We start from the raw sequence: 20,295 nt of genomic DNA, 5'->3' as shown, positions 1-20,295 counted from the left end.
ACATCTCCCCTCAGTAATCAAATCACGTTGCCAGTCACAGTCTCCTCTTTTACACCCACACATAACATCCGAGCAGAGCATTGTACAGCTGCTGCTGTGTAGACAACACATAATTACACACATTATGGTTTGGGGCTGAAATACAGCATTAAAAACAACAACATTATGTGGCAGGATCAATTCATATCAGTAGAATTGTGTGATAAATAGATTGAAACACGGGGAAATAAATGAAAATAAATGAAATTAAAAAAATCTGCACAGATCCCTATGAAACACTTTGGTGGATTTTGACATGTAATTTGCACCACTGACCAACAGCTAACTGTTTTAAAGTGCTGACCATAGGATGGCACAGGAATGAGTCCTAAAACCTGGAAGTTAGTTTTTGAATTGTTTTTTTTTGGATAGATGTCTTTGATAAGGTCTGTGGTTAACACAAGCTTGATAGGTTTTCACAATTTGTTTTACGGCATAAAATATATCAGTTAATTCCCACACATTTAAATTAAAAAGCATTTACGTGTCTTTAAAAAGGCGATTGCTAACAAGTGGCTAAATGAGACGACAGAGGTTGCCGGGGACATTAAACATCTTTAGTCATTTTTTCTATTTTAAACTATTTGAACTTTAAATATACAACTTATAGTTTGAACACTTTATAGTAAAGTGTGCGTAGTATAGTGTAGGAGGAAGCTTAGTGGTGTTGATGTGGAAGTCATGCAACCATGATGTGGTTTGTATAAAACGTTAGCGATTTCATTTATGCGTCAAACATCATATTGATGGTTTTCATCTGTGAAGTTTCTCTTGCGTAACAAAGCCTCTGAGTATCAGAAGCTTGTGTTTGCCACAGTGCTTATTTTCTGCAATCATCCAACATCAAATTGAAAGATCCTAAAGGCTTTCTGACGAGGGGACCAGGCAAACAAACATACGTCATCCCTACACCACTCTACTGAAGGACTGGAGAGCCAGAGAGAGTCTGGAACAGAAGGCTGTCATATCCTATTAATTTAGCCCTTAAGTTGGCCCGTGCCAGCCCAGTGACACTATTCACTATACACCTGTCATAGAGTGAGTTAAAGTGTGTGTGGCTCTGCTTTAGTTTGACCTCCTCCCACACCATACTCTTGACACATGCCCTGTTACGTGTGTACAAGTACTTTCTGCGTGCACTCTACGTCTCCGACTATCCTTTGAATAGGCAGTTCCACACACCAGCAAGCCGGCTGCCTGTCATCAGATCAAATGAGCCCCAGTAGGTCTCAGATAATCAATGAAACATGAACAACATGACCTTCACGAAGAAGTGCAGGGTCGACCAGGAGAACCGCCAGTTCAAATGTGACTGGACTGATCAGTTTTGCCGATGCTAAACCAACATGCTGAATGTGAATGCAGTCTGAAGCAGCATGTTAACACTACGCATGCTGCCAGTTTTAATGCCAACTACCCGACAAAATCCGATCATCATAACACAAAATAACATGCTAACATCATACAAGCAGTCCGTTTCTACTGTGAATAAATCAACATCGGTACAAGAGGGTGCAACAGCCGCATCACCTCATGTTTCATGGACCCTCGCTGAAGCTAGAAGCCATTCCTGATGCATTGATTAAGAAGTGTGCAGTTGAGAAAAACAAGAAAACTGATGTGGAGGAGTACAGAAACAGACTCCCCAGTGCACATCTTGGACAGAGCCACAACAGAATACAGGCCCGACATCAGATAGATTGCCTCGCAGTCGCTCTCACTGATTTGTGAGTGAACATCAATTTATTTTTTTGCCCATGTGCCCATCTTATTATGGTATAATGATAATTACAAAAACAATAACAATTGCATTTTTAAAGTTCTTTTCAAAAATGCCACGCAGCTTGATGAAAAAGAACAGAGGAATGAAATGAGAGAAGAGAAACAGTGGATAAGGCAGTGCTACTAATAACAGTAACAATAATAATGGCATAATGTGGTAAATAATCTTTTATCTGCTGCAGGTCTTACACATAACACTTCATCAGAGTGAATGTGGTAGAGAAGGAAAGGTAAGGATATGATTACAGAGCCTACCAAATGTTTTTGTGATAAAATACAAAAATTAGACAATGGGAATCTGTTAACCAAAGAAGTACAGAAGACTGGGTTGAAAAGGTGAATCGAAGAAAAGCAAGAAAGAGAGGAAGGTGTGTAAAGAAAAGAGGACAATAAAGAGAAGAAAGAGAAGAAAAAGTTCAGAGAGTAAGAAGAGTAACGCAAGGAGAGTGAAGAAGAGCAGAAAAGAAAATGCAATTTTAATGACAAACTGATACAACGCTTCACTGCACTCTTTGTAATTCCTCTTTCTCTTTCAACTGGCAGCTGTAAAGAACGTCAGTGGGAGAACATCAACAGACACAAAAGCCTCTAAAGCAATCATCCCCACATTCTTCAAGAAGGTAGAGCCTTCCCAACAAGAATATGATGTAGCTGTGCAGAAGGGTTTACTTACATACCACATTATGTGACACAAACAAATCTATGGACCGCAGTCAATACTGACATAAGTTTCAGGACAGAATGTGACCTCTCACAGGCTGGACACACTGGATGGGTGTCGAGTGTGGCTGCTGCGTTGCGGTGAGGTGCAGTTTTGATGCATCTTATGAACTTTCAAACGTTATTGTGGGGTCTGAGTGCTGCCAAAATGAGGGTAACCTTTATAAAAATGTGCCTGAACCAGGGTTTCCCACACATAGACTGTACTTGGGCGGGTCACTCAGGTATATAAATGGCCATAGAACAATGTTTGGCTACATGTTTTAGAATTTGTTACTTACCGTTACTTTTTTATCCTCGTTAGTACGGTGGCTGCCGACTTAAGACACGTATGCAAATAGACAGCCTGAGGGAATCAGGAAAGCATCTCCATCAGTTTGACAACACATGCGACCCAAAACACTTCCATTAGAAAAATGTCTAAATACAGAAACAATGCAAAGTCAAAAACACACAAACCTCGAAAACACACGGAACAGAGAAACACTGCATATCCAGCCGCCACAATGGACGTGCTCCAGGCCTCTACGTTTGAGCGCTACAAGAAACAGGACTTCATTCTGTTCACACTATACATGTATGACTGTTGTTCAGTACACTTAATGACTGTACACTTGCTGGTTGTCACATTAAACTGCAATTTACTGTTCAATGCCTTATACTCCTCTGAAGAGAAACTCTCGGTCCTGCTGTGTGTTTACCCCGCTGTGTGTTATTAGCTTCATTAGCTGTTAGGACTCATTGCAGCTGCTCACAGGCTGCTAACAGCGAACTAGCTCTCCTCTTTGCCGAGGGATTTTCGGTTGACTGATACTGTGTTTCTATCTTGTCAGCACTAGTAACAATCACTGGCTAGCTACTACAGAGTGAGAGAGAGAAAAATATGAAGGTTCTGAAATATTCCCGGGGTACTGGTCCAATTATCCCCCCAGCTACATACAGCTTAAGGCAGGATTCAAAAATATATGGCTCAACACTGGTCAAATATCTTAAAACTGAGATTAATTGTAACAATTTATAGCAGTGACTCATTTTGTCATTGGCCAAGTAGGGTTACACCAAACAAAGCCACCTGTACCTAAAGCAGGATATGGCAAAATTACAAATACTTCAGTCATGTATCCAGCTTCAATATGTGCATTCACTCACTTCGGGCTACCAGAAATGATCAGTATTTACACAAGAGGATTTATCTGGCATTGAATTCAACTCAGGGCACCTCCCTTAGAGTGGGATGATGCAAATGTAACTAATCCAGAGTCAGGAGGTTAATTCATGACCATAATATTTACAACACACAAACCACAGAATCAAATCTCCCCATCATTTACATATTTGTTGAACTACCTACACAAACAACTATTGACTAATGAATAAATAAATAAATAAATAAAGCAACGAAGGCAACAGGCAGTCAATGAGTGATACCTTGGCAAGATGGATCAATTTGCAGGGAGCAAATAAGACCACCAAGTAGATGAAAACCTTCGACTGCACCATTCTAAGTCCCTTAAGGGTTGAAGAGTTGAATTAATGTGAACTTGTAAAATGTCAATGCAGTAAAGCAGGTGAATCTCATCTTAAAGTCTTATTTTTATGATCTTCTGCAATACTCTACTGCTGAACTATAGTACATAAAATGCCTGACAGAGGCACGACTAGAGAAAATACTTCAAAGGGAAAAACTGATCTACCAACCTGTCAACACAATGTTGAATAGTGTTGATCTTTTCCAGTTGTCATATCAGAGTAAATTAGCTGGATGCTGTTTGCACATCAATAAGCACATCAGAGCAGTCTGTTAAAAAACACCCACACAGGTACAAAGTCTTAATGGCCTAAGGATGGTGGAGGCAGTGCTAATGGTCAGTTAGTGAGATCCACCAGGATATTTCAGTATTTAGGCAGCACTCCAGAAACTGTCCCCGTTACTGTCCCCATTCATTACTCACCATATTTCAGCCTCCAGAAGGAAGAATTAGATCAGACTAGTGGATCAGGTTCAGTGAGGGCTGGTATAAGCTTTAAAAATGTAATGTGACATTTTAGTGAGGGCAAGCATCTGTTCTGTAATTAAACAGAGGTTAGTAATTCCTGGTTTGATTTTTGCAGTGGACTGATGTTTTGATGGGTAAATTCCAGCCTATTGCATTTGTCTTTTAGAACCACAAGGTCCAGTATTTTGTTTATGCGGGTCAGTAGACTACCCTCATTTCTGTGGTCTGTCTTTTTCCTCTTGATTGGGATCCATGTTTATTTGAAGATGATGTTAGCGGTCGATCCTCCACTGTGTATATAGATGGACTGTGAATGTGATTTGATCGGAAATTTCATTTTTATTCCTTAGAATATGCTTTGCTTCTGTTTTTGCTGTTTGCCGTGTTTCGCAGCACCACCTCTGACGTCTTACTCATGCAGTACTTGCACTCACACTGCAATCGCCTCACTCACACTCCCATGTCTTTTAAAATACATTTATTTCTACAATGTTAGAAATTACTGTCTGTGTAATTTATGACTAAAGTGTGACAACTAAACCACTAGTTTAGGGGAAAAACAAAACAAAAAACAAACATTGACACTGGACAAGAACAATCCGGTATAAAAGTAATTCTATGAAAAAAGGAACTGGATCCCTCCAAAGCAATTTGTAAGTTGTGTAAGTTCAAAGTGAGCCAAGGCTCAGACTGGAGTCACTGCAGTACAGCAGCACTGCACCGTCACCTACACCTCACCATTAGGAGACTGACTGGCCCACCACTGATACTGCCTCTAGCAACGTCCTCACAGGACAATGCTGATCAATTTGGGAGGATGGAGGGTTCTTCCATGAATCAAACAATATGTGGTTCTGTCAGTGACATGTAGTCAGTGTTTTGTCTTTTTCACCAAATACAAATAAGTAAACTGTTTGATCAAAAGTCACCAACCTGTCGATCACAGTGGACTGGTCGATCTTTGAGATGCTCCTAGTAGACCTTTAACTCAGTTAGTTAGCCTTAGTTAGCTGTAGTGGATGGATTAGAAAAATAAATGTTTGCACAGACATTCATGGTACCCAGAGGGTGACTCCCACTGAGTTTGGTGATTCCCTGACTTTCCACCATTTTATGTTTTGTGTGAAATGCCTCGTAATCTATTGGATGCACATACATTTGGTACAGAAATGAATAGTTCACTGAGGGTGAATGCCAAAAAGCCACAAATTTACTTCATTTTACTGCTAATTAGCAAATGTAAGAATGCTGACACACTTAACTACGATGGTGAACATGACATGCTCAAATCTCAAGGTATCTCTGTGCCTTAGAGAGCTGCTAGTATGGCTGCTTGTTCTCAGAGCTGTAATCATGTGACATAATCAACTGTAACATTCAAAATGTTATATATAAAAAGCCAAACTAGATTGGGAAAATGAAATAAAAAATGTTCATAAATACAAGCTGACCACCAGCACACGAGCTTCTCTGCACAAATCTCATTGTGTTCATTTAAATGCTCGTGTTCCAAGTCAGCAATGTGACGGTTCAGTTACCACAAACATCACAGGATGGTTTTTCACTACCTTTTAAACTCAAGTTCCAAAAAAACCAAGAGCGTTTCATTTCCTTTAAAATATATTGGTGTTCTTATCAGTCGTGAGAAAATAGACTCATCACCCACCTGCAGCCACATTCCCCAGAAACGATAAGTGGGATCGACAGATAGTCGTAAATCTCTGTGACAAGGAGGTGAATTAGAAAAACGGGTTCCTAACACTCGATAAGAGTTATTTATTGTACTCAGCTGAAGCCCTGAGAAGAAGTCGGTGAAATTGCCATCACAGATCTGTTGTCCTCACAGACCAACAACATATTCATATGAATATTTTCTAACCTTACACCCAGACTTTCCCTCTGTGTGCATCAAAATGTCAAAATAAGAAACTTCCATCTTTGGGCTGTTTTCTTTATGTCAGCATTTCCCCTACAATTATTATTATTACCTAATATCTCAATGTTCCTGCACTTCAGTCCCAATTATCTACATCAGCTCTGCCAGCGTTTTGGCTACTTATCATCATTTTTTTCTTTCCACCTAAGCAGGAGTCTGGTCTCACTCTGATGTCGAGTTTGCCTTGTTGCTTCTCTCCTGTTTTCCTTTTCAACCTTAATCAGTCTTGAATGTCTAGGAGGCAGGGGACCCTCAGAAGTCAGCCAGCCTGTTCATTATCACAATTAACATTTTTCATCCCTGATTATCCCCTGGAAAAAACAACAGCAGTGCATCTGTGCGTGTGTCTGTGTGAGTGTAGTGGGACCGCTGTAGGGAAGCACTGAAGTAAAGTTACAGTTAGATTAATTAATCAAATATCTACACAAATTAACTCATCATACGGCCGTGCACGTCTTCTCTCTTCACCAGCCCCTCATACAGGCTCCACGCGGCAGCTCCTGTAAGAAGTCAGCTGTCATAACCGATGTCTAGCAGCACCTCACGCTCTTCTTCTTGTGTTTTCCTTTCCGCTCTCAGTCCATTCTTCTCTCTAATTAATCTTCACTGCTCACTTTCCTCTCCCTCTCTTATGTTCCATCAGCAGCGAGGCAGCAAAGTGTGAAGAAAATGATTTGTGAAAAACTTTCCGTTCAGAATTTGATCAAAGTTGGCATTTGGAGTGTAAAAACGTAATTTCACGGAGTGTTTCTGATAGTTTCTCAATGGAACTTTTGAATTGCAGGGGAAGTCAATATGTTTTCATCATTCATTTGCCAGGGAAAACAAAGCAAGAGTGGGATACTATTGATTCATATGGCTGCTGAATTAATTTAATGAGAGGAGGACTGAATCAAATTGGAGGCAAAAAGGTTTTGAAAAGCAGAAAAAGTGGCTCAATCAATTTGTTTTGCTGCAGTCCTAATTTTCGCTCACAGGCTTGTGTCTGATTCATCCCACTGTTGCCCAGTTCACCTTCACCTCCGCGGGCCTGCTTGTTTTCCTCCACCACTCTTTTATACCCTGTGCATCATCCGTCTCTCTCATTAGGCCTTTGTTTGACATTTTCTAATGGGTTTTCAGTGATTTGGCACATTGGTTGCTTTCAAGTAATAATCAGCAATATTTGCATATAAATACATGTTTGTTTTGGCATGACAATATTCATCCCACTCACTTTAAGAGAGACAGAAAAAGTTATGGAAGTGATGACATGCAACTGAGTTTAATTTATGTAGAATCATTTCTGAATGAGCCACCAGGACAAACTCATATTTTCTGTTGTTGTGTTGTGTTATCTATGCACACTGGTGACTAGAGCTGAAACCATTTGTGAATCAGTCAGTCAACAGAAAATATGCTGCGACTTTTTAGCTAATTGATTAAACTTTTTAAAATTTCTAGTTTCGTTTAGTTTAAGTGATTTGCTATTTGAACTGTGCCACAAAGCACAAAGTCATCAAATATGTTTTGTAATATGTTCAAATGTGAGATTTGGATGAAATTACAAATGTACCAATAATTTTTTTGCATACTAATTTATCCAGATACAATAAGACAAGACAATAACTACAACAAGATTCAATCCACCTTTTAAAAGGAACCAGAGAACAGGAAGTAATTGTTACTTTCAGACCTACTTTTGACCCCTTGTCACAGGATACATAACTGTATGTCATTACTGTGGTTCCATCCGCATGATTTTATGCTTATTTTACATTTTTACATAATGAAACCTGTGGAAGAGTGGAAATACAGGACTTTCAAACAAAAACGTCAAAATAATACAAAAAGTTTTTACCCTTGTCTATCAATGTGTATCAACAAAAACAAAATCGAAACAGACTGAGTGATAAAATCATGAAGCACTTGAACGTCACTAAAGCCTCCACTTACTGAAGAGACAAAAAACACAAGATCTGTGGAAAAAATTAGTAGACTGTTACCTTCCCCCATTTAATAGGTTTAATGGTACCTGGCCGGACATTTAGTCCAACCAACTGTTTAGAATTTTACTCTAATTCCCAATTGTGGATTTTTTGGAAATTTAGTAAAGAATGGCACTACATGTGTATAGAAACTATCCCATTCTCAAACTGCAGGCCGTTATATGGAGTTGGACACCAGAGGCTTTGTGGAAAGGCTTTCCACAAGATTTTTGAGTGTGTCTGTGGGAATTTGTGCCCATTCAGCCGAAAGAGCATTTGAGAAGACCTGGCTTGGGGTGCCCCAGTCGCTCAGTTGGAAGACAAATAAGTAAATAAATAAAATAAAAAAAATACTACTACTACTATGAAACCAAACAAAAAAAGAAGCCAGGTTTTCAGGGTCAGGGCTCTGTGCAGGCCAATAAAGTTTCTCCCCACTAAACTTGTTCTTATGGACCTTGCTTTGTGCACAGGGGCACAGTCATGCCGGAACAGCAAACCAGCAACCACAATGTTGGAAGCACCCACTCAGCTAAAATGTCTCTGTAACCTTTCTTCATTGGAACTAAGGGGCCAAAGACCAGAGAAACAGCCCCAGAACATTAAACTTTACAGTAGCCTCAGTTCATTCAGGTCGGTAGCATTCTCCTGGCATCTGCCAAACCCAGATTCATTTATCAGACTGCTGGGTAGTAAAGTATGATTCATCACTACAAATAACATGTTTCCACTGCTCCAGAGTCAAGTTGCTGTGTGCTCTACAGCTCCAGCTGATGCTTGGATTTGCACATGGTCATATGAGGCTTGCCTGCAGCTGTCCAGCCGTGGAAACTCATTTCATAAAGCTTGCAACACACAGTTTGTGTGCTGACGCTGCTGCAGGGGCTGTTTGGACCTCTGCAGTGAGTGATGCAACAGATGATAGGTGTTTTTATCTGCTTCAGCAGCCGTCGGCCCCTCTCTGTGAGTTTACATGGTCTACAACATGGCTGAGCTATTGATGCACCAAGGTGCTTCCAGCTCACAATAATAGCACTAACAGATCTAGTAGAGACAATTTGGGGTTCAGTGTCTTGCCCAAAGACATTTCAACAGTAGCCTGGGATCAAATCCAGATTAGTGTGATTAGTGGACAACCCACTTTATCTTTATTCCACAAGAAAATAAGTATTATTTTCACAGTTTGTGGCCTTGTCAAAGTCATTTTGCTTATAGAAAGTCAACGTTTAGAAGAAATCTTGTATGTGATATTCCGAAACCAGTTTGTCAGCTCTTAACAGTCTTTTGTGTTTCCGTCCCGAACAGGTCAACGCATTTCTGTCCTTTGTGGTACCCATGGTGGCCATATCTGCACTGAACGGGGTCATAGCCAATCAGCTGCTGCGAATGTTCCGCGAGGCGGAGCAAGACAACCGTGTGTGCATCATTGGGGGAAATCCCACCGTTCTGAATGTGACCATGGAGCCCAACCGTGCTCAGTCCCTTCGCCATGGAGTTCTTGTTCTTCGTAAGTGAATATCCCCCAACTTGGCAGACACGCACACACACACACACACATAGACACACACACACACACACACACACACACACACACACGTAAAGTCACTTTAGATACGTTAGATTAATTCTGTTGGATTGAGACCATTCATATACTTGTGTCATGATTACGAAGTAGCATTTATACTTTGATTTTGTCTCCAACTCTGTTCAAGTACAGTTCATCAGTGTGATCTATTGCTTCATTATTTGACATCATCAGCCTAATATTCAGCTGGCACACCTGCCCTACATTCCAAAACCCATACTACCATACAATTTAGTATGCCAGAAAAAGATTTAGTACGTCCCAATACGAAGTATGTGAAATGCAGTATGGCAAAAACACCAGGATGTCCTACTACATCTGGTCGTGTTTTGCAGTATGCAAGCCTGCATGGTTTTCTGGCTTTTCTGACCCACAGTCCTCTGCGCAGCGGAAGATATGTCACATACGTCACGGTGTGTCATGTAAATATGAATACTGCTGAGAGAGCACACTCATTTGACAGAATGACTGACAGCATTGACAGATGAAAACACATTTAAGTATAAGTACTAAGTTCTTCATACTCCAAAATTTCGTGCTAAGGCTGAGGGTCAAAGTTCAAGGATGTTCAGGGAAAAAGTAGTATGTCCCAATTGTATGCATACTGCATGCAACAGTATGTATTTTGTAAGGGCAGCTGCAGTAAGTACTAAAGTAAAAAGACAAAGTGTTCGATTCAGAACGCACCTCTGGTATTTATTTGTGGTTTCTTCCTGACAACTCTACCTGCTCCTGACCATGGGTTTTTAAGTGAAACCAAAAGCTGAAACCAGAACGATACTTCTGTACTTTATGTAAAATAATTTTATTTTGGAACGATATGTGTTAGATTTTGTATAGACAAATGTGAATATTTCTATGGGTCTTTTCAACTGAAAGAGTCTCTGCAAATAAGTATTTCTTTGTATTTTAGCTCCTTCTTTCCGTGATTCCCATCTCATTGCTCTGACCCATGTCATCATTTCCCAGATTGAATTTAAAGCATAATTGGATCAAGGTGAATGTAGTGGCCAAATGGGTCCAGATTTGTCTCTAAGAGTCCCAGTTACAGCAGTCATTGTCGATGCCAAGGCTATTTGAATTCCAGAAAAGGGATTTTGAGGTGATTTCTTACACTACTCTGTCTGTGATAGCCTTTTTTTTTATGACACAGATGTCATATAGAGACTGACTAATCCTCACTGTAATGTGCTTCATATTCTGTTCTCATCAATTATGAAAGGTGAATGGGACATTGACCAGAATGGGGCACAGATTAATTCCTCCATTCTCTCCCTTCCTGTCCTTAATTAGACCTGCTCTTTACGTGTGTGTGTGTGTGTGTGTGTGTGTGCGTGCGTGGCGTATGTGTCATAATACTTCAAATTGCAATGGATGTCAATTCAACATGTAGTTTGTCATAATTAGTCTTTCGTTGTACTGCTGTTTCATAATTTGGCATTGTAACATCAGTCTCCTATACTATAAAACCACAGATCCAGCTAACATTAGTTAATCGAAGCTGTCCACAGTGAGTTGTGGTTTCTGAAATAGCCACAGACTTGAATAAACTGGCTATCCCACACACACTTGAGGTGACTTTTATTTTCACCCCAAAGCGGTGGGGTCATTTAAACACCAGCTGTGTGCTGCAGGAGAGTCTGTTCGAGTGGAGTGTTTGCTCTGACGTCTGATTGATTCTCATGCAGTATATCAACACACTACAACCTTTGCATGCCAATAGAAATTCTTTCATAGCATTCCATTAATAATGCAAGCCCTACAGACACAGATCAGACAGGGTAAAGACTCCTGCTCTGCTTACTGGGCCCTTAAAATAGTTTAAATGAGTGAGAATATCTCTTATCTTAAAGGTTAGAGCAGTAATGCAATTTATCACATACCAGATGGAAGTAGCAGTTAGTGGTTGGGGACCATTGAACCAAGCAACTAAATATCATATTTAACATGTAATTGCATTTTGAAGTAGTACTAAGGTGGCAAAACTTTCACTAATCTAAATCTAAATCTCAAAAAATGCATTGGTAAAGTGCATCCCACCCCACCTGACTGAAACCCTGTATGTTGCCTCGCTTTGTACATATGAAGTCATTTCAGGTGAGACATTTTTCTGAATCCTTTCATCAGCAGCAACCCTAAAAGCTACTGAGATGACGTTTGCTGCATCACTTGTTACATCACAAATAATGTACAAAAGTCACTGCAGCTGTCAGGCAACCAGCAGATACCCCAGTGTTGACCCTAACTCTCAGCAAGAAAGTGAAGAAGAATAGATTTCACTCATTTTTATTTAGTAAGCTGGCCTCACTCAAATCTGTTCATCGTACCCATTTGGAATTTTCAGTTTGTAATAAGGCTCAATTCCCAGTTAAGTTAAAGGTGTTATTGATAACATTCAGTCACTAAATGTGGCATTACATCTCCCCCTGTCATTGTATTCATGCCACAACACCGCTGTTTGCACCCAGTGTAATGCACATTGGCTTGTGTAATGTACATTACACTGGGTGCAGACTGTAGAACTTTGATCGCTGACGAAACACAGATACCACACGATACCAACAGCGTTTTGCTAGTGTCTCATAAACCTTGTCAGATGCTGGAACCAACCGTCACAATGCTTACACAGACATAAACAAAACAATCCTTTTGGGCCCGACAAACATTTTGAAATGATTAATTCACTATTGTAATAATGTTTTTATGAGAAGAGATACTTTAATTCTGCACCTTTCTACAAGCTCTGTAAATGTATTTTTTTTAAAAAGATTTGTCGACATAAAAATGTTATCAATATGACCTTTGATATTTAATTTCTATTCAGTTTTACTCCCCAAAACAATGTGTGTCCCTAAGGTCTTACAAATGTATTGAACGCACTGCCATCTTCATGACTGAAAATCAATTACAGAGCCAATTTATTTGAATTACTTAGTTGGGAATTGTTTGGATTCATGCTTGTTAGCTTGTTACTTCTTCTTTGCCTTAAATGAGACATTGCTGTGCTTCTTTGCAGATTCTTGCCGCCACCTGTTTATCTGTGGAATAGTGTGTCACATTGTGTATCACATTGCCTGTGTGCAACCCACTTGTTAAAACAATGCTCCTCGGAGCTCCTTGCTGCAGTAGTTGGTCTTATCAGTGTAGAATGGCGTTCGGGCACACACCTATTCCATTACTGGCCCACCACCCCACTGTTGGTTTTGCTTTTTATTAATCAAAATGTATTGGGATGACAGATGCTACAATTACAAAACAATAGTGTCTGCTCCGAGCAGCTGCAGAGTCGCAGCACAGAGTGACAGGAGTCACATTCACACACCAGCCACAGCAGTAATAACAGCTTTACTGATTGAGATGATATTACTAATACTAAAAGTATAATGATAATAATAACAACAACAATAATAATAATAATAATAATAATAATAATAATAATAATATCTTGTTTTGTTGGTACAACTTCACTTTATTTTTAAAAAACCAATCATTTATAATTCTCAGGCCCCAGACCTTGATATCTTTGTGAATGCAGAAAGAATTTATGTTGGTATTTGATGAAAACTTCTTTTTCTATTCAGACTGAATTGTGCACAATCACATTGTTGTTGTGAGGGTTAGGGTTAGGGCTAGAATATTGCATGAAATGGCAGGATTGAATGTTGGATGCTAGGGTTGGTCTCATCTGAACACAGGCCAAAGAGCCACGTGTTAGAATTATCTGACTGTCCATTAGGACACAGTTCAGGTGAAAACATTGTGTTCTCATGGTCTATTTTGCTTCCATAACATGTCTTCTTTCAGACTAGTGGGGAGAAATGTCCCTAGGGGTTTATTCTAGTTTAGATTTCTGTTCAGGATATTTACACAAATTTGGACGTATTTAATTAGATCATACCTCATTTGCATATTTAGACATAAGATGTAAAAAAAAAAAAACTCGTAATGCAAATATTTAAAGTAAGTAATGAACTAGGGAAGTTTCATAGTGATATAGTTCAAAGTTTGACCCTGTTCACCTGTAGGGTCTCCCCTTGATTCGTGTTTGAAAGTGTTTTGAGTTGAAGTTGTAGTTAAGTCAGGTTCAGCTATCACTAGAGAAAGAAAATATACAGAAATATAGGAAGCTATATACGTATTTAAAGAGCTGTGACAGCAGAGGGTAGGTTGACATGGTTATAGAATTAGTATTTCTGATAAATGTGTGTTTGTTTGTTTGTTTGTTTATTTGTGTGCGTGTGTGTGTGTGTGTGTGTGTGTGTGTGTGACCGACTGACCAACTACACAAATAGCAATGGGCAGAAAGCCGATGATGGAGCTGCCACACTGGAACAGACTCCTGATAAATGAGATCCCTGTCTGCTGCTGACTTATTGATGCACTACACTGGTGTACACCCACCCACACATGCACGCACGCACGCAGGCACACACACACACACACACACACACACATACATACACACACACACACACACACACACACATATACACACAAACACCTGGAACCCATGCTGGCTCCATCCTCTCCCGCAGTTTTTGCTGCCTGCTTGTGTGTGTTTGTGTGTTTAAGCGTTCCTGTGTTGTATTGATGTTCTTTGATAGTTTAAGGTAACAGATTGACCTCTAAAGATGTGTTGACATTTCAACGAACAATGCACATTGTAAATCGTCCATGGAAAAGAAACAGTCCATGTTGTGTTAGGGCTGAGTGTTTCTTTACTGCCTACAGAAAGCCTCAGCTGTACCTCACCGCCTGTAGAGAATCAAACCACAGAGCCACGATAGCTAAGAAGAAGAAATATATGTTAGACCCTTATGTAATCCCTCTGGCAGGCCTACAAATTGTCACTTTGAAATATCTGTTAGATCTCTGCTGTGTAGCTGCCTTATCATGCAGTGATAAGTGCCCCTTAGAAAGTTGCACCGGATGAGTTTCCTGCAATGTCTGAGATTGGACAAGGCCCCAAAATAGCAGTAACCAACAGAACCAAGATGTTGTTCTTACAGTAGTTTCTCAGAAAAGCCCAGTGGTGACATTTTGCCTGTCTTTTGATGCAGTGTACTGTCTGAAAAAGAAAGTCACAGGCATCTAGAAAAGTTTCCTTCTAACCCGGAGGTTACTGCTTTGAATTCTGGGGATGGCAGCAAGGTTCTTTTAAGAAGCTGCTAGGAACCCGGCAGATATAAATTACAGCAGTGATGTTTCCACCGTGGACTGCCTTTCACTATTAGAGAAACACATGTGACTGAGAGGTAATTACATGTACCACAGCGAATACGTGACAAGCCATTTACTTTACTGCAGGTCACAGTGACTGACAGGATCAATTCCCTGATAATGACATTTAATCTATGGCGTCTTACACTTCATTCCACAGAGAATATGGCTATAAACTTGTGTTGAATCTGGTTAAATCATTGTTTAATGAGATTGGTGGCAGGGCTGTAGGCTTTTCTTGCTCACAGCCAAGTCCAGTTGGCAGTGTGGCCCAAAGGATGTCAATGTCCATTCTTAACTTTGGTTAAGACTGAAATGTCTCAACTATTGAAATTTGGTTCAGATACCCACGGGGTCCAGAGGATGAATCTTAATGACTTAACCTAGCACCACCAGCAGGTCAATATTTTCACCTATCCTGTGAAACATTTCAACATAAAAATTTCGTCACCACATTCATGTTCCCAAACTGCTATCCTGGTGACTTTGGTGATCCCCCGACTTTTCCTCTGGCGCCACCATGAGGTTGATATTTGTGGTTTTGAATGTCTTGACAACTATGACATCTGTTAACACATTCATGTCCACCTCATGATGAGTTGTAATAACATAGTTGATCTTTTGATGATGTCGAACTTTAATCTCTCAGGTGCTTCAGTTTAAAGAAACAGTTCACCCAAAAATGAAAATTTAATCATTATCAACTCACCACCATGCCAATGTAAAGTCGGTGGAGTTTCATAGTCCACAAAACATTTCTTGAGTTTCATAGCAAAACAAGATTGCAGCATTCTCTTAAACAACTGAAGTAGCTGGGGACTTGTTTTAAAATGTAAACAAATCAATCAAAACAAAACATAAAATGGCTCCACACAGATTGTCCAGTGTCCACGTCCACCTCGTTCACCCACTTCAGATGGGTTGAGTGCTAACTCTTTTAGCTGAGCAGCTACAGTGAAGATTTCAGCTTTAAAAAGAGTTTAAATCTTTTCAAATCAGTTTGGAATCTCAGGGTTTCTGGAGCCTTGGATTAGCCTGGACGAGCTGTATGGAGCCAATTTATGTTTCTTTTTTCAAATGTTCTGTTACGTTTTAAAACAAGTACGATCTACTTCAGTTGTTTAGGAGGATGCTGCGACGCTGTTTTGTTGTAAAACTCCAGAAATGTTTTGTGGACTATGAATATTCACCTGACCTTCCATCTGTAAATTAACCTGTAAGACCATAGTCCTAACTAATGAAATACCCATCAGCCTCAGCTCCATTTCATGTTCAGTGCAAATTAGCAAATGTTAGCATTAGGGGTGTCACAATCTCAACTGTAAGTTGGATATCGATCGAAATGACATCATGACCTTGACCTTCAAAATCAAAGGGCGAATCGAGGATTTAGCCACACCCCCAGTGGGCCTGCCAAGAGGGGAAAAAAACACACACAAAGCATGTGGTAGCGCTGCGAGTGGATTCACATTGGATCAGGCGTTGTGGTGAAAACACAGGTTTTCCCATTCATTTTAATGAGGGCAATCCGTTTTGACTGGGGTGGTGTGTGCTGAAAAAGTTGAGATGGAGTCTTTGGAGAAACGCAGCCAAACGTCACTTTGCGGTGGCCAATCACATAAACTGGCGATCAGACTGAGACTGAAGCCACAGCGGACTGTAAAGTAATGTGTCGTGTGTATTCACTCATCTGTGGATGCTGACGATCACTGTAGGACCGGCATGTTTAACCTACTGTAGAAGAGGCATGACCGGAGATCATAAACAGAGTGGAACGGGTCAGTAGCAGGACATGTTTAGCATAGATAAATACTACAGAGGGAACACAACAGATGTTTCTCTGTGTAGCGTTAAGTTTCACTTTCACTTCAGTTCAATCTTGTTCCCCAGTTTAAAACACACAGTAATGACTTTATTATTATTTGTAATCCGTCGATGAGGTCAAACAATCACTAGTAGGTCCAGCATGCTAGCAGCAGAACAACATAACAGCTTCGTATTTCGGCAAACTGATCAGTGGGGGTTCCCAACACGTCTCACAGATGGACCATGGAGTGACACTCCCACCCCACCGCGCCAACCTGTGGCGTTTCGCCGCACCACTGTGTGCTTACTATGCTCATGTAGCATACGCGTCCACAGGCAATACGATATGGCAGGACATCTCTGCAGGCATCATAAAGAAGTAGACTTAACTGAGACAACAACACCACATATTATCTATATATATATATATATATATATATATATATATATATATGTGGTATCTGGCACCAAGATGTTAGCAGCAGATCCTTTAAGTCCTGTAAGTTACGAGGTGGGGCCTACATGGATCGGACTTGTTTGTCCAGCACATCCCACAGATGCTCGATTGGATTGAGATCTGGGGAATTTGGAGGCCAAGTCAACACCTCAAACTCGTTGTGCTCCTCAAACCATTCCTGAACCATGTTTGCTTTGTGTGTCGCATTATCCTGCTGAAACAGGCCACAGCCATCAGGGAATACTGTTTCCATGAAAGGGTGTACATGGTCTGCAACAATGCTTAGGTAGGTGGTACGTGTCAAAGTAACATCCACATGGATGGCAGGACCCAAGGTTTCCCAGCAGGACATTGCCCAAAGCATCACACTGCCTCCGCTGGCTTGCCTTCTTCCATAGTGCATCCTGGTGCCATGTGTTCCCCAGGTAAGCGACGCACCCGGCCATCCACGTGATGTAAAAGAAAACGTGATTCATCAGACCAGGCCACCTTCTTCCATTGCTCCGTGGTCCAGTTCTGATGCTCACGTGCCCATTGTTGGCACTTTTGGTGGTGGACAGGGGTCAGCATGGGCACCCTGACTGGTCTGGGGCTATGCAGTCCCATACGCAACAAGCTGCGATGCACTGTCTATTCTGACACCTTTCTATCAGAACCAGCATTAACTTCTTCAGCAATTTGAGCAACAGTAGCTCATGTCTCCCTCTTTCTCTGTATATATCTATATATATATATATATATATATATATACATACACACACACACACACACACACACACACATATATATATATATATATATATATATATATATATATATATCACCACATACTGGATGTTTTGTTGTGAACTTGAATGACATCTGCCGTGAAGACTGCACACTGCAGTTACAAAAAGAGTCACTAGATGGCAGGTACCTTCTTTTGTTTAGTTAGTTTCTAATTGACTGGTGAAACAAGTAATTGTTGCATTTATATTGTTAATAAATTATTTAAATTTGACAATAAAGCCTTAGTGTGGTACATTGCAAACAAATAATGGAGATTACATCACTCATGACACCATGCAGACCATCAAAAAAGAAACTTTGCCCTTCTGACTTCTGGTCAACAAGCACAGTTTTTGGCAAAATAAACCTCAGTTTAATACTCAAACTGTGAACAACAGTAACAACCGCAGGGAGCACTGCCGGGTCTGTGGTCTTGGACTCTCTCATAGAGAGCAGCAGGAATGAGCCTTAACACCCAGAAATAAGTTTTCTGCACTTGCGGTTGTTCTACGACATAAAATATGTCAGTAGCTCACATTTGAATTACGAAGCATTTTCCTGTCTTTAAAAAGGTGGTTTCTAACAAGCAGCTAAATGAGACTGCAGTAGGGAGCTTAGTGGTGATGTACAATGTAGTTTGTATAAAGCCAAACGTTAACCTTTTACTTCTGGTGGTTTCATTTATGTTTAAAAAATCATAAAACCCTAACCCTAACCCGTCTGGGAAGATTATCTTGCTGAACAAAAAAGTATCATAAATCTGTGTTTGCCACAGAGTTTTTTTTCTGCAATAGGCTTTTTGTTGAGGGAACCAGGGTGATGCTAACTTCATCCCTGCAGCTCTCTATTTGGACCTCATGTGACTCGTCTTCACAAAGGACCACAGGTATTACCACCTTCCCTGAAAGACTTTATACAAACTTCCCAAACCTTCTCTCCTTCTCTCCTCTGTAGCTGGCTCTATCCAGATGAGACTTTAGTTATAATTCTGAATTTAAAGTTCTGTATTGCATTCTGTGGGTTTAATGACATTAGAGATTGCCTTTGGATATTTGCTTCCTTGCCAGGTGTTTTCAAGGCTTTGGCCAGGAAGCAGTAGATTTATTTGAAGGCTCTGTCTTCATTATATTTGAGCCTGCGGCAGAGGAGATGAATAGTCCGAGTTTGGCTGATTGCTGAGCCTCGAACCTGAAATGATGTTTTCAGAATAGATTCAGAAAGTTTCCTCTTGCTCAAGACTGTACTTCAGTTACGAATACTGCCAATGATTCAATCCAAAAACAGACAATACACGAGGGATTTGATTCGTATGACCCAGACACTTCCTCTGTTTTGGCAAAGAGCACTTTGTCATTGTTTTTATGGAGGGAGATAGTGATGAAGAGTTGAACTGTCAATAAATCCATACTGGTTTCAAGATGTTTAACCGTATTGAATGGCTCAACACAACAGCATGGTGTTCCAAAGAAGAGCTGAAGAGGATTAGCTATTTTAACCTGAGCTGAGTTGTTTGAACCCACTCTTCCGGAAGCATTGTGAATCTAATTTTGCAAAAGGACAATATATTGAATGCAGGTGACAAGTGACAGCTCCAAGTGACTACAAAAACATGGAGGTCAGTTTGACCTGCAGTCCTCTGACGCAGTGCACTGGCTTGTCATCCAGTCACAACAGCTGGGATAGAAATGAAGAAGTAGATGAAAGAGAAGGAAGAAAGAGAAGTTTCCACTCCACTGCTTGTCTTGTGCTATTTTTGATTTGTTATTGATATTTTGTAGAAATTAAGATCTGTTTCAATGAGGAATGTGTCATGGTCCTGTCATTAAGTTTCATTTCATTTTTCTATCATGTGTTTTTTGGGTTTTTGTAGCCTTGCTCGGTTTCCCTCCTGTTTTCTTGTGCTCCACACCAGCCTCATTTTCCCTCCACAGCTGTCTTGCATCAGTCTAATTAGCTGCACCCTGTTCCCTGTGTTCCTCCCCATCTGCTCTCCCTCCACACCTGCACTGCACCTCCTT

At 40.4% G+C, this 20,295-nt stretch overlaps 1 protein-coding gene across 1 annotated transcript in view; it reads left to right on the top strand.

Annotated features, from left to right (window-relative positions):
- ntsr1 (neurotensin receptor 1 (high affinity)) overlaps positions 1-20,295 on the top strand; it is a 67,293-nt gene that overhangs the window by 28,611 nt on the left and 18,387 nt on the right. Inside the window, exon 2 of the mRNA XM_073469485.1 lies at positions 9,747-9,948. Coding sequence (XP_073325586.1) covers positions 9,747-9,948 — 202 coding nt within the window. The remainder of the gene's footprint in view (positions 1-9,746; positions 9,949-20,295) is intronic.

The sequence above is a fragment of the Pagrus major genome, chromosome 7, assembly GCF_040436345.1.
Source record: "Pagrus major chromosome 7, Pma_NU_1.0".
Taxonomy (NCBI): domain Eukaryota; kingdom Metazoa; phylum Chordata; class Actinopteri; order Spariformes; family Sparidae; genus Pagrus; species Pagrus major.
The sequence above is the reverse complement of the archived record's forward strand: the minus strand, read 5'-3'. Positions and strand labels throughout refer to the sequence as shown.